This window comes from Carassius carassius, chromosome 37, assembly GCF_963082965.1.
Source record: "Carassius carassius chromosome 37, fCarCar2.1, whole genome shotgun sequence".
NCBI lineage: Eukaryota > Metazoa > Chordata > Actinopteri > Cypriniformes > Cyprinidae > Carassius > Carassius carassius.
In genome coordinates, this window is record NC_081791.1 from 18,995,880 (window position 1) to 19,009,977 (window position 14,098).

Below are 14,098 nucleotides of genomic sequence, written 5' to 3' on the forward strand. Positions count from 1 at the left end.
CCAACAACAGTTTGGTGAAGAACAATGCATTTTCCAGTACGATGGAGCACCGTGCCATAAGGCAAAAGTGATAACTAAGTGGCTCGGAGACCAGAATGTTGAAATTTTGGGTCCATGGCCTGGAAACTCCCCAGATCTTAATCCCATTGAGAACTTGTGGTCAATCCTCAAGAGGGGGGTGGACAAACAAAAACCCACTAATTCTGACAAACTCCAAGAAGTGATTATGAAAGACTGGGTTGCTATCAGTCAGGATTTGGCCCAGAAGTTGATTGAGAGCATGCCAAGTCGAATTGCAGAGGTCATGAAAAAGAAGGGCCAACACTGCAAATACTCTTTGCATAAATGTCATGTAATTGTCGATAAAAGCCTTTGAAACGTATGAAGTGCTTGAAATTATATTTCAGTACATCACAGAAACGACTGAAACAAAGATCTAAAAGCAGTTTAGCAGCAAACTTTTTGAAAACTAATATTTGTGTAATTCTCAAAACATTTGGCCACGACTATAGATCTAAATGTAGTATTTAGATTTAGAAGTGGTTTTGTTCCTTTGCTAAATTTCTAGGTTTTCATTTCCATAAAAGTGCTCACTTAGTTTCTGTTTCAGATTTAATTTCAGTTTTATTTAACTTTAGGCAACAAGTGTCTCTTTTGGCTCAGAGGCTAACCTCAGCCCCTGGAAATGAGGATTCCCAGGCTCAGCTTGCTCCTGGGTCTTCCAAGGTAAGTTTTGTATTGATCTGTAGTTCACATTTCATTTGAATTTAATATAGTATTTTAACATAAATCCTTATACTTTAGGAGGGAGAAGGCAGCAACCAGGTTCAAACAAGACCAAATCCTCCGCAATGTGGCATCATCAGTATGTTTTGCATTTCAATTTTATATATATATATATATATGTATGTGTGTATGTATGTATGTATGTATTTGTGTAAACCACCCCTTCAATGGTATTATTACCCTTACCTTTATTTAGATATTACATTCACTATGTAAACACACATTTAGTGTATTACATTTTGGCAGTGCTGAAAACAAACCAGACAATAAAATGGAATTTTGAATGTAGAAATTTGACACCGTTTCAGGGTCTAGATTATAACATGGAAGTCTGACTGTGTTGCATAGTAGAAAACATAGGTTGCTCAGAATTATAGAGTGTATTGGCACACATTGTGCATTTAGGTTATAGACAGTTTAGTTTATTTCATGCTATTAATGTTCTTGGGCCATCACACTTATAACAGATGATGCTGAGCAGCACCAATACGAAGAATGGCTTGTGCACACACAGCAGTTGCTGCAAATGCAGTTGAAGTTCTTAGAAGAGCAGATTGGAGCTCATCGTAAATCCCGTAAAGCTCTGTGTGCCAAGCAGCGCACTGCAAAGAAAGCTGGACGTGAATTTGCAGAAGCAGATGCTGAAAAGCTAAAACTGGTCACAGAGGAACAAAGTAAAATCCAGAAACAGTTGGACCAGGTATGCAAAATGTCTTTTTTCAAATATATGTGAGAGATTTTGTTATTTTGAAAGTCATTCAGCTAAGAACAATAAAATTGGCTTTTCTAGGTGCGTAAACAGCAAAAGGAGCACACCAATCTAATTGCAGAGTACCGAAGCAAGCAACAACAGCATCAGCAAGGGTCTTCCATACTAGCTCCAGGGCCCTCTACGCAGTCACCCCACATGCTTTCCAAGATGCCTGGACAAATGATGATGGGCCAACAAGTAACACCAATTATTGGTCAACCGCCTGGAGGAATGCCTCAAGTAGGGATGCCTCAAGGAGGCATGCCAGTTAGAATGCCACAAATGCAACCTTTTGGTGGAGCCCAGCCTTCTCTCCCACTCGGACCTGGCAGTGTGCAACAAGTGCCACCTCCTGTTTTTTTCCAGCAAGCCCCTGGAGCACAAGGACCAGATCCAAGAGTCATACAGGACCGACAGTTACAGCATAGAATGCAAATGGTCCAAAAAATGCAGCAGCAGCAACAACAACAACAACAGTTGATAATGGGACAGCAACCTATGTCACATCAATCTCAGCAGCCTGGTATCATGAATCAACAGCCTGGAGCCATGGGCAAGCAGCCAACCCAAGTTTTGATGGGCAATATGGGGCAGCAGCAACCAAGCTTACAACAAGGATTAATTAATAACCAGCAAAATCAGCAGGGGTTAATGCAAACGACTTCAGGTATGATGGGAAACCAGGCTATTGGGCCGATGCAACATAATATCATGGGCCAGCCAATGACTCAGACCGTAAATATGATTGCAGGCCAGCCACAGGGTATGGTTGGTAATCAACAAATTGTTCAGCAGCTTCAGAGACCTCAGAGTTTGATGGATCAGCACGGGCCAGGTGGACAGCATGTGGTTAGGGGCCTACCAACCCAACTCACACCTCAACAGCAGAGTGTAATGGCTCAGCGCATACTCATGTCACAACAGCAACAGAATGCTGCAAAAAACCTTGCTCAACTTCAGCAGCAACAAATTTCACAACTGAAACAATCAACGCAGGTTGGTCCCTCTGAGCCACAAAGAGCTTTAGAAACTCCACAGTCGGGGAATACCCAAGGGGTTACTGAGAACTTACAGCAAGGTGTGCAAGATCTTCAAAATCCTGATCATAAAGATGGAGGACTACTTAGTCCAAAAACACCACCCCAGCAGGGTGGACCTCCTACACCACTTCAGATGCGACAACAAGGTCAACAACAATCTAGTGGAGAGCAGAAAAATGGTGTTGGACAGCCACAGCAAGCACATGCTTTTCTGGGCCAACAACAAACAGCACAGCCTCAGCCAAACCACAATATTGGAGTAGCAGATCAACATGGTTTTGTGGGCAACCAACAGGCTGGATCTCATCTTAAAGTACAACCACAGCAACAACAGATGCAACTTGGTCTTCAGACCCAGAACACCATACAAATAAAACAGGAAGATCAGCAAATGTGCTTTATGGCACAACAGCAAGCTTGTCAGATTGCTGCACAACAACCACAGGATGTGCTCGGCCAAAATAGTGGTCAGACTCAAACTACAATGACCGGCATTACAAATCAACAGCAGCAAGCTCTCTTGACTCAACAGATGGGCATTTCTAGGGGCCAGCAGATGATGATGACTCCAAGGCCTGGTGCACTGACAGGGCAAATACGTGCCCCTATTAACATTCAGGCCTTCATTGCACAGAACCCCCAACTGCGTCACCTGACTCCCAGCCAACAGCTGCAGCAAATTCAGGCAATGATTGCTCAGCGACAGCTACAACAAGGCCAGATGCTAAGAATGCAAGGTCAGGCTCAGGGACAAATACGTCCCCAGGTCCCACAGGGGCCACCAGTTGGTCCACGGATGCCAGGACTTGAAACCCAACAACAACAGCACCGCTTTGGATTAGCAGGCAAGCACGGTCCAGCTGGCACTCAACAGCAATCAGGAGCAATGGGACAATCATCTGGTATAGCTCCACAGTTTCATCAAGGTGTTTCAGGGGCTATGCAGCAGCTTTCTCAAGGACCTTTGCCTCAGTACATCAATAGTGCCCAGCAGCAGCAGATGTTACAACAGCAACAAGTACATCAGCATCAGATGATGAGGGGTCAAGTGCCCAGGCCAGTAATGGGTCAAGTTCGTGCAACAGCAGCAGTGCATATGGCTAGACCGATGTCTCCTCGCCAGTTACTGGGTCAGGGTTCTCCTGGAAGCCCGCTTTCTAATCAGCAAAGGCTCATGAGAATTTCTCAGACTCCGCCAGGCTCCCAGCTCCTTCAGCAACAGCAGGCCCATGTGGCAACTGGACTGAGCCCTTTTCAAGCCTCTCCCGCTCATGCGGGTTCTCCTGCAGGTTCTTCTGTTCCAGAATCTGGTTCAAGCCCAGCATCTGTACATAAACCTGAGCCAGGCACCTTGTCCCTCTCTAGTCATGTGTCATTGCCTTCTAGGCCAGAAAATGTTGTAGGAAAGAGTTGCCCCTTTAGCCAGACTGGGGGATCAATTGCCAAGACTCAGAGTCCCAGTACTGAAACTCTGTCAGCTCCTTTTCCACTCAATGGTCCATCTCCTCAGTCAGCACAGAACCCACACCATGCAATAACTGCTGCCCAAGTATCTGACAGTCATATGTCTCAAGCAGCTCAACTGCCCAGTGAAATAACACTGCAAAACATCAAACAGGAACCACGTGAATTCCAATGCGATACAGGAGGTAGTGTAGAGGCCCATTCTGAAGGCATAAAGAGAGAGATTTCAGGAGAGGCAGTCACTGCTATTGCGAACTCTGTTCCAGGCTCTAGATGTCAAGCAGGTGATCTTGGATCCCAAATTCAAAGGACAGAGACTGGCCAACAGCTTCTACAGAAACTTCTTCGGACCAAAAACTTACAAATGGCTTCTCAGAGGCCCTCAGATGGCATTCATAATGAAATAAATGGCCACATCAATAGCAAGCTGGCAATGCTGGAGCAGAAGCTTCAAGGAACTCCACGCAACATGGAGGTACGACCAAGAAACCGACTTGATTGTGTGCATGTACAGTTTTGGTGTTCTAATTTTCTAATTTGGTGTTCTCAGCTTCTAATTTTTATCTGCTACTGTTTTTAGGATCTGCAGTCACTCACTAAGAGAACTCCAATAGTCAAGGCCAAACGTACCACAAAAGCTGGAGAGCGTGGGCCAAACTCTAGAAAGAAAACCAAGAAAGAAGAGGTTGGAAAAACTGAGGCAATAATGAAGCAGCTGAAACAAGTATGTTGCATTTGCTTATTGAACATTTGCTTCCCGTTTTAAGAGTGATGCTATGCTATGAAAACTTTGGAATTGATATTATCTTAAACCTTTGCTCTCTTATGGTTAACCCACAGGGACTTTCTCTTCTTCCTTTGATGGAGCCCTCCATTACTGCTAGTCTGGATTTGTTTGCTCCTTTCGGCAGCAGTCCAGCCAACGCTAAGGCCCAGTTAAAAGGCTCATTTGGAAATGCTATGCTGGACAACATTCCAGACTACTATTCCCAACTTCTTACAAAGGTATGGTTTAGTTTGGCAATTTGTATACCTTTCAGTAAACAACGGAAGACATGTTCCTTATTCTGGGAATTTCCAAATACGGACAGAATACAGAATAGGATGCAACCAGATTGTAATGACTGCATCACTTTTTTTTTTTATAACTTTTTTCAACATGTAATATCCATGTTTTGAGATGTTCTTTGTTTTTTATATTAGAACAACCTCAGCAATCCTCCAACACCACCATCATCACTTCCTCCAACTCCACCGCCTTCTGTGCAGCATAAGCTTCTAAATGGAGTGACACCTGTAGAAGAACTTGCAGAAGGTCGGAAAGAGACCGAGGCATCAGAAGATACCATGGGTAAGACACTGTATTGATTCTAATTCATTAGTGAGATCATTTGATGGTGTTACTGTTTTTGCACAGAATTTTTTTCCCTTTTAATTGAAGGTTCTGTTTCAGAAGAAGTTAAGAGTGTGGACATACTAGCAGCTCTCCCTACTCCGCCTCACAATCAAAACGAAGATATACGGTAAATTACCAACTCTATAATGCAGTATGTTCCACAGAACAACTAATCTTAAACTTATGTATATTACACTAATGGATTCTTTCAACTCAGGATGGAGAGCGATGAGGACAGTGATGCTCCAGAGAGCATTGTGCCCGCATCCTCACCTGAAAGCCAACTAGGTGATGAGACCGCACGCTTCCCCCATCTGGTGGGTCCCAAAGAGGAGGAAGATGAAAGGGCCATCTCTCCTGTTATACCCATTATTCCTCGTTCTGCCATCCCAAGTATGTGGTATGATTTGGAAATGATTTTAATTTGTTTGCTTGAATCTTTAATGACTGACCGACTTGCTGATCTTACCAATTTACAGGTTTTCCCGAGACAAAACCATTTGAGTCAGTGGATGGAAAAGTTGTAGCCTCATCCAGCCAGTGGGACAAAACCAAAAGCAATGAAGTGTCTGTAACCTTCATGCTTTCATCAGCTGCAGCAAAGGTATTCAAATCTCTAAATGTCTTTACCCCCACAAAAGCCTTAGGTAATTTTGCGCAACAATATTTAAGTACTGTTTTGAATTCTCCTCAGCAGAATCTCAACACAGTGATGTTGGCTGTTGCCCAACTGCTGCAAATACGCATGCCAAGTTCTTACGAGGCAGCTTTTCCCCAGAGTCCTGGTAGAGCAGGTGTTGGACCTGGGAAAGTACCTGATGCTTCCAACCCAAGTAATGCGTTCAAGCTGTCATTCAACATTCTCAAAGTGTTGGCGAAATGTTTAGCTGCTGCTTTTTTTATTTTCTTATGCTATGTTTGTTTTTTTAATCAGATATGAAGGCAGACCCTTCTGCAAGCCATGATGCAGAATGGCTTAGGCAGTTTGATGTTTCCCTTCCAGGGTGTACCCTGAGGAAACAAGTTGATATTCTTGCTCTCATCAAACAGGTCAGTTTCCTGAGTCTCCATTTGTTTTTGTAAATGTCTTCTTGCTTTTGAGAAGTACATTACGTTCCTTCTGACATTTTCACTCTTTTGCAGGAATGCCAAGAGCAAGAAGATAGACCTGCTCAGCACTGTTACATGACAAATGTTTCAGACCTGGATGTGCGCCACCTGCCTGTTATTCCTGTTGAGGTTTCTCCACCTCCATCACCATCGCCACCTCCACCTCCATCTCCACCCCCATCATCTGCTGTAGCTGAGCCCGAAAATATCACTCAACCTGAGCCCAAACCTGAACCAGATGCACCACTTCAGACTGCATCATCTCCTTCCACAAGCTCAAGTGCACCTGTCAAAACTGAATCTATAGTTAAATTGGAGTCTCACTGCTCCCCTGTTGCAATGGAGTCTGAATCTCAGGAGCCTGTGGTCCTTCCCGAAGCTGCTCCATCAGAAGAACAGCAACCTTCTGCTCCAGGCAGTTCTCCTCCTCTAGACTCCCCCACGATGGAGATGTCCCTCAAACCCATCAAACACCGTAGCAGGCCTCTTTCTGATGAAGAAGAAGAACGACCCAAGGTCAAAAAATGGAAGGGTTTGCGCTGGAAGCGTCTTCAGATAGTTGTCACTATTCGCAAGGGAGGCTCTAAGAAAGAGAACAGCCGTGAAGTTTCCGAGCTCATGGAGCGCCTTCGCATTACGCTGAAACCAGACAAGCTCCCCCGAGACAAGCGCAAGTGCTGTTTCTGCCACGAGGAGGGAGACGGTGTAACAGATGGTCCTGCACGCTTGCTTAACATCGATGTTGATCTCTGGGTGCATCTTAACTGCGCTCTGTGGTCCACTGAGGTGTATGAGACCCAGGGCGGTGCACTTATTAATGTGGAGGTTGCCCTTCGACGTGGACTACGCACCCGCTGTGCCTACTGTCAGAAGACGGGTGCTACTAACAGCTGCAATCGTTTGCGTTGTCCGAATGTTTATCATTTTGCCTGTGCTGTCCGGGCACGCTGCATGTTTTTCAAAGACAAAACTATGCTCTGCATCCAGCACAAGCTTAAAGGCCCCAGTGAAGAGGAGCTTAGCAGTTTTGCAGTTTTTCGACGCGTCTACATCGAGCGAGATGAGGTGAAGCAGATCGCAAGTATCCTGCAACGTGGTGACCGCATTCACATGTTCCGTGTTGGTGGGCTAATCTTCCATGCTGTGGGACAGCTCCTGCCCTCTCAGATGGCTGCGTTTCACTCACCCACTGCTATCTTTCCAGTGGGCTATGAGGCCACACGAATTTACTGGAGCACTCGTGTGCCAAACCGCAGATGTCGGTACCGTTGTCGCATCAGTGAGCAGGATGGCAAGCCCCTGTTTGAAGTGCGTGTACTGGAGCATGGGTATGAAGACCTGCATTTCCGAGAAACCACTCCAGATGGTATGTAAATCTAAATTTATGTTCTGAAATTACTATAAATGTAATCCTAATGGAATTTTTTATCGTGCGTCATAATGCTAATGTCATGCTCTTCAGGAATTTGGTCCAAGATTGTGCAGCAGGTTACCAAGCTGCGTGATGAAGCAGCCATGTTGAAACTCTTCACCGAGCATGTCAAGGGAGAGGAGATGTATGGACTCACTGTCCATGCAGTGATGCGAATCACTGAATCGGTGAGAAAGAAGTATGGTTGGGAACCGAGAACTATTAACAAAAGAACAGTTACCATAGGGGTTGGCTATACACCGGTAGACACAATTAACCGGGAGATATTTGTCAACCAGTAGAGATTTTAGACTATTATCTCTATTATGGTTACGTGCTCACGTGATGTCGCTGTGCTACGTGGTTACGAAAATGTATTGTTTGCACGTATATTTAAGCATTAAAGTTTAAAAACTATTGATTTTAAGCCACTGAAATGCAATCAGCAGCGAAAGAGAACTCATTTTAATATATGTACGTGCTGAGAGACACGCATGTGAAGACCGTACTCATAGTGCATGAGAGTATTGACTTATATTCGCTGCTTTATAGACCTTGAATGGTTAAATACACAGACTTGTAAGAGTCAAAATGCCCATCTTTGCTGCCATCCTCGTAAACACAGTAATTTGGGTCTTAAGTGAAAACAAACAGCTGAGAAAGAAAACTTGTAACAGTATATTGGATCTGGGCAGCTTTTAAAGTGACAAAAAAATAGTTCACTGCTATTCACTAAATCACTTTTGTAACTTTAATAAGAAGAAATAAACATTAAATTTACACATTGAAGAATATGCAATGTTTTAATGCATTCAGTTACTTTATACAATGTAGCATTTCCTTTTTATTTGTTCTACTGTCTATTTTTATATAAAAGACCTTATTTAAAGCAAAAATAACTATATCATGATTAGACGTGTCAGTATTCTGTAATGCGATATATCACGATAATGAATATGCACGATATTGTTAACGTGGTCTAACTACCAAGAATAATTATTAATAATTATTCCGAATTTTGAATGCATTTTAAAAATACTTTTTCCATTAACTGGTTAAAATGCACAACACGCTGTATGCTGTGTCAAAGATGCATGCGCACTCTGATATAAACAAACATGGATGAGAAGCGCATGGCGGAAAGCATGAGAAATACTCTGAATGAAAGCGCACATTCACTCTCTGACAGCAGATGGCACTGAACAGCAGAAATGCAGCTGTTATCCCAGAAACTGCCAATGAAAAATTCTTCTAAATATGTGTTTATCTTGGGTAATTAAAGAATTTTGTTGATAAAATAAAAAATTACAATGGTGTTATTTAATGAGCCAAGAGTTGATGTTGTTTTTTTTTTTAAACATGAATAACTTATGTAGCAAATTTAGCTATAGCTCATTGTAAATGTTGATGCATTAACTAAGGTTAACTAATGAGATCTGTATGATACCTATTGGTATTTATAATTGTTTTGCACTTGAATCTGTGTAAAGTTTTTCACTTTATACATTTTTACGTTGCTTTATTCTATTTAAAGTTATTTTTGTTAGAAGAAAAGTTATTAAACCTGTTATACTGTATTATGACACCACTTTTTTTTGCAACTAAATTTCATAATAGCATATACTGTGATAAAAGCATTAGCAATTAATCGAAACATGAAAATTTGATGATATAATATATATTGTTACTGTGAAATGAAATTACTGGTATTTTGATAAAAGATTTTGGTCATTGCCCACCCCTAAATTAATACATAATTACTCATCATTATAGTTTTCTTAAGTGGCTTTATTATAATAATGAACAATATTGTTTTTTTTTTTTTACCTGTATCCTTCAGCTTCCTGGTGTGGAAAACTGTCAGAATTATACGTTCCGATATGGCCGCCATCCTCTCATGGAGCTTCCACTCATGATCAATCCTACTGGCTGTGCACGATCAGAACCCAAAGTTCTCACCCACTGCAAAAGGTAATGAACAAAAGAAATTGAAGACCTTATGTGTCGGATAAGTATTGCTTGGAGTTTGTAAGGTTCTAATGTAATTCTTTTCTGCTTCTCAGGCCTCATACTCTGAACAGCACAAGTATGTCCAAAGCCTATCAGAGCACATTTACAGGAGAGATCAACACCCCATACAGCAAGCAGTTTGTTCATTCCAAATCTTCTCAATATCGTCGGTTGAAGACCGAGTGGAAGAACAATGTGTACCTGGCCCGTTCTCGCATTCAAGGACTGGGTCTGTACGCAGCGAAAGACCTTGAAAAACACACCATGGTCATTGAGTACATTGGCACCATAATTCGCAATGAGGTTGCAAATCGCAGAGAGAAGATTTACGAGGAGCAGGTTTGTACATGTCAAGCTTCCAACATATATTTACTCTACTTGTCCTTTCTTTTTCTTCTAAACTCAATATTTTCTTCAAACAGAACCGTGGGATCTACATGTTCCGCATTAATAACGAGCATGTGATTGATGCCACCTTAACTGGCGGTCCTGCCCGGTAAGATCATACTTCCTGTGCTCTTCTTGCAATCCAAGTGTTTGATTTGGGTCTTAGATTCTGAATTCTTCCTTTTCCTAGTTATGTTAATCATTCTTGTGCACCCAACTGTGTCGCGGAAGTTGTGACGTTTGATAAAGAGGACAAGATCATCATCATATCCAGTCGCAGGATCCCAAAGGGAGAAGAGGTTAGTTACAGTAGTCTTTTCCATTTTTGGCAGTGCTGTTCCCCAGTGTAACGCTTTGTATTTTTTTTTCTCTCAATCTATTTTAGCTGACATATGACTATCAGTTTGACTTCGAGGACGATCAGCACAAGATCCCCTGCCATTGTGGTGCCTGGAATTGCAGAAAGTGGATGAACTAACAGGGACAGAGAAAGAGTCCGACCCGTCTTTGCTGCCTGGTGCCAGAACACTCCTGCGCCAAAGCCTGTTATATTCTTGCTATCCAGTTAATAAGCTGCTCTAAATTGAGGAAGAAACGTTCACTCTGTCACCCGAAAGACAAGACTTTATTCACAACAAGAGCCAAAGCTTTGAAGAGTAAACTTTTGATGCCACAACCTTTTACAGATGAGCTCAAAGGTATTGGACCTGCTTGAATCTTTCGTGTTGATTAAAAAGTACACCTCTGCCAAAAGCACCTCTACTTCCTCCACTGTTTCCTCTTACAATAAGCTGACTCTGGCTGCAATCGATCCCTTCGACATCTACCAAAATACCTGAAGCTATAGCATATCAATACACTTAGACTAGAACTCAGTGAAGATGTTTGATTAAAGCCATGTACGTACTCAAAAATGAACTAGTACACTTTATCTTGGACCTATCCTTTCCGCTACCACCCTTTCGTCATCCCAGATAAATGCTCTCCCATCAAATCATCAGTGAAGATCGTGGACATTGGCAAGACAATCCTGAAGTGGCTCTGGATAGAACTGTGATGAGATAGGATAACGTCGAAATACTATTGACCTGTGGCTCGAAAGGCACCAGATGTTTTATTATATTGAGTTTAAAGGTGGGTTTATTTCACCCAGTCTACCTCATTGAGTTTGTGGGACATCACTGCTTTGTATTAAACTGTTAAGTGCTACTGTGGAAAGGGGAAGGCAGGAATGTGTCCATGGCAATTGCCTTCTCGGATAAGCAGGGAAACTTAAGCAGCAGGTTTGCTTCTATCTATATTTTGCTTTCTGATGATTACAATAGTGAGCCAGTGCAAATCTTTTTAATTTGATTATACAAATGAGAGAACAGTATATGACAATGCATTACTTAGAGCAATCAAAACTCAAACGGGTGTCTCGGAGGCCACCTTTTTCCGACTGTAGATATCATGTAGCTGCGTCAACACACATGCGGATCATGCTTTTAGAGTAGAAACGCTCATCCGGATTCTCTCGCATTCTTGCTGGAGCGAATTATGAGAAAGGGCCACAGTGCGGATCCACGTTGGTGCAATTTGAAAGAGATTATAGGGCAAACGACAACAAAAAAACTAGTGATGCAAGACTGCCACTGCATTCAACATGTTTTCCCATCTTGAATCCTTCCATCCTGCGTCCATTAGATCTCCGTATGGATCTCATCACTCCAACCAGGACCTTAGGTCTAAAGCCTCTTCCCTTCTGTGATAGTGGACTGTTGTAAACTTACTGTAGTGAGTCTTTCTCTGCCTGCTGACGGCCGGTTGTATCTAATCTATGTATTGTGGTTTGATAGTGGTAGCACAGTCTACAGACTTGACGCCGTGATGGAGGAAGACTTCAAAAGGGCATTCTTTTATATTAAAGTAATTTAAAACGGTAAAAAAAACAGTTGAATTTCAAACAAGGGAGTAGAACAAAGTCTCCACATAGGCCAGGCTACTTTGTTCCTTTCTACCCTGACTTATGACCTCACATTAAGAATAAATGCAAAATGTATAAACTGTACATAATAGGGGTCTAAAATCTTTATCCAGCCCCTTTTTAATCAAATTCAAAATTGTAGAGAAATAAATTTCATGAAAAAAAAGCAACCACTGGATATCATTTTATCAGAAAACTAAATGTGTATATATATCTATAAATATATGTAAAATGGCAAACTAAGTAATATCTTTATGTATATGAACCAGAGTGTTTTTGCATTTAACTTTTTTTTTTTTTTTTCTATCTGCATTTTTCCTACAAGACCATATACATTTTAACTAAAAAGGTGTGATGTGTCTCTTGTCTTCACCAATGAATTTTGGAAGACTTGATGCGGTGAATGGCAAACATTTAAGATGGGAACGGTTTTACATGGAAATAGATACTACTTTTGTTTTGTTTTTAAAAGATAGCCTACAGCAGGACAATGGTGCATAGCATTTGTGTATTTATACAATATTGTTCACATATATTTCTTTTATTTATGCTACTGCTTGTGGATTACTGAACCCTGTTCTTGAATCAGTGACAGTTTAATTAGCATATACAGTAAATGGAAAATCTTGAATCTCCCAAGATGATACTGTTTTTGATTCGTGTCCTGTTGTTTTCTTCCCCTCCCTGTAGAAGTGAATGTTTTATATGACTTAAGAAAAAGGCCGCAAAGCCGTAAATGGTATGACTCCAATAATCGAAAATATCTTCATTACATGTGAATTGCACTCAGCATTATTTTATTTATACATCCTCCGAACTAGCATTTTTTTGTTTTTTTGTTTAAGGCTAGTCTGTTAATAAACACGGGCGCTTACTGGATTTTAAGTAACTCTCGCCCCTCTTTGTTCTTTTGAAATCAATTAATTTAATCTCTACTCGTGTTGTAATTAAATAAATCCTGATTTTAGTTTTCAGCCTGATCTACTTTTTAAAAAAGATGCTGCAACTGTACAGCAGAGCTACTTTTAGGGAAGATGAATAAAATGGTCATTTTTATTGTATGTGGCATGTTTTGTATGGATATAATAATTTTGAATTGTACATATTTTTTGACGTCAGAGGTTGCATCTCTTTATATACGGCTCCCCCCTTCCCTCCCAGCCCTCCATTTATTTCTTTGTCTCTGCTTTCTTTCTTGTAAAGAAAAATAAAATGCATTTTAAATACAAAGTTTTCTATGTTGTTACGTGATATATGTGTAAAAATGTTGAAGCTTAGAAACTTTTCACTTTGAGTGGTATCTTTCAAAATTTGAATAGAGATTCACAATTCTATATATAAACTGTAATATATAATAATGGTACTATTTTAGAATGATAAAATATAAATTCTAAATAAAGGAATAGTTTACCCCAAAATGAAAATGCTGTCATTAATTACTCGCCTTCATTTCATTCCAAACATGTAAGACCTTCCTTCATCTTCATAACACAAATTAAGATATTTTTGATGAATTTTGAGAGCTTTGACTCTCCACAGAGAGCAACGTAACGAATGTTCCCAGACCCAAAAACGAAGTAAGGAAATCGTTAAAATAGTCCATGTGACAGTTGCTCAACCGTCATTTTATGAAGCTACAAGAATACTTTTTGTTCATGAAGTAAAAAAAGACTTTATTCAACAATTATTCTCTTCCGCGTAACTATCCTCCGCCAATATGGCGCGTACCACGACGCATGCGCTCGAATTTCACCAAAAATATCTTAATTTGTGTTCT

General features: G+C 41.1%; 1 protein-coding gene across 3 annotated transcripts in view; it reads left to right on the top strand.

The window, feature by feature from the left end:
* Positions 1-13,551, top strand: part of LOC132118279 (histone-lysine N-methyltransferase 2D-like) — a 36,834-nt gene extending 23,283 nt beyond the window's left edge. Inside the window, exons 36-54 of one of the 3 annotated variants that reach the window (XM_059528000.1) lie at positions 639-726; positions 805-865; positions 1,254-1,486; positions 1,577-4,516; positions 4,622-4,765; positions 4,882-5,046; positions 5,245-5,392; positions 5,483-5,564; positions 5,655-5,830; positions 5,917-6,041; positions 6,135-6,270; positions 6,372-6,487; positions 6,581-7,913; positions 8,010-8,146; positions 9,799-9,929; positions 10,022-10,307; positions 10,391-10,464; positions 10,546-10,654; positions 10,741-13,551. In XM_059528000.1, coding sequence (XP_059383983.1) covers positions 639-726; positions 805-865; positions 1,254-1,486; positions 1,577-4,516; positions 4,622-4,765; positions 4,882-5,046; positions 5,245-5,392; positions 5,483-5,564; positions 5,655-5,830; positions 5,917-6,041; positions 6,135-6,270; positions 6,372-6,487; positions 6,581-7,913; positions 8,010-8,146; positions 9,799-9,929; positions 10,022-10,307; positions 10,391-10,464; positions 10,546-10,654; positions 10,741-10,833 — 6,577 coding nt within the window. In that variant the 3' untranslated portion in view covers positions 10,834-13,551. The remainder of the gene's footprint in view (positions 1-638; positions 727-804; positions 866-1,253; positions 1,487-1,576; positions 4,517-4,621; positions 4,766-4,881; positions 5,047-5,244; positions 5,393-5,482; positions 5,565-5,654; positions 5,831-5,916; positions 6,042-6,134; positions 6,271-6,371; positions 6,488-6,580; positions 7,914-8,009; positions 8,147-9,798; positions 9,930-10,021; positions 10,308-10,390; positions 10,465-10,545; positions 10,655-10,740) is intronic. The other 2 variants (XM_059528001.1, XM_059528002.1) reach the window with 2 other exon arrangements.
* Positions 13,552-14,098: the final 547 nt, after the last annotated feature.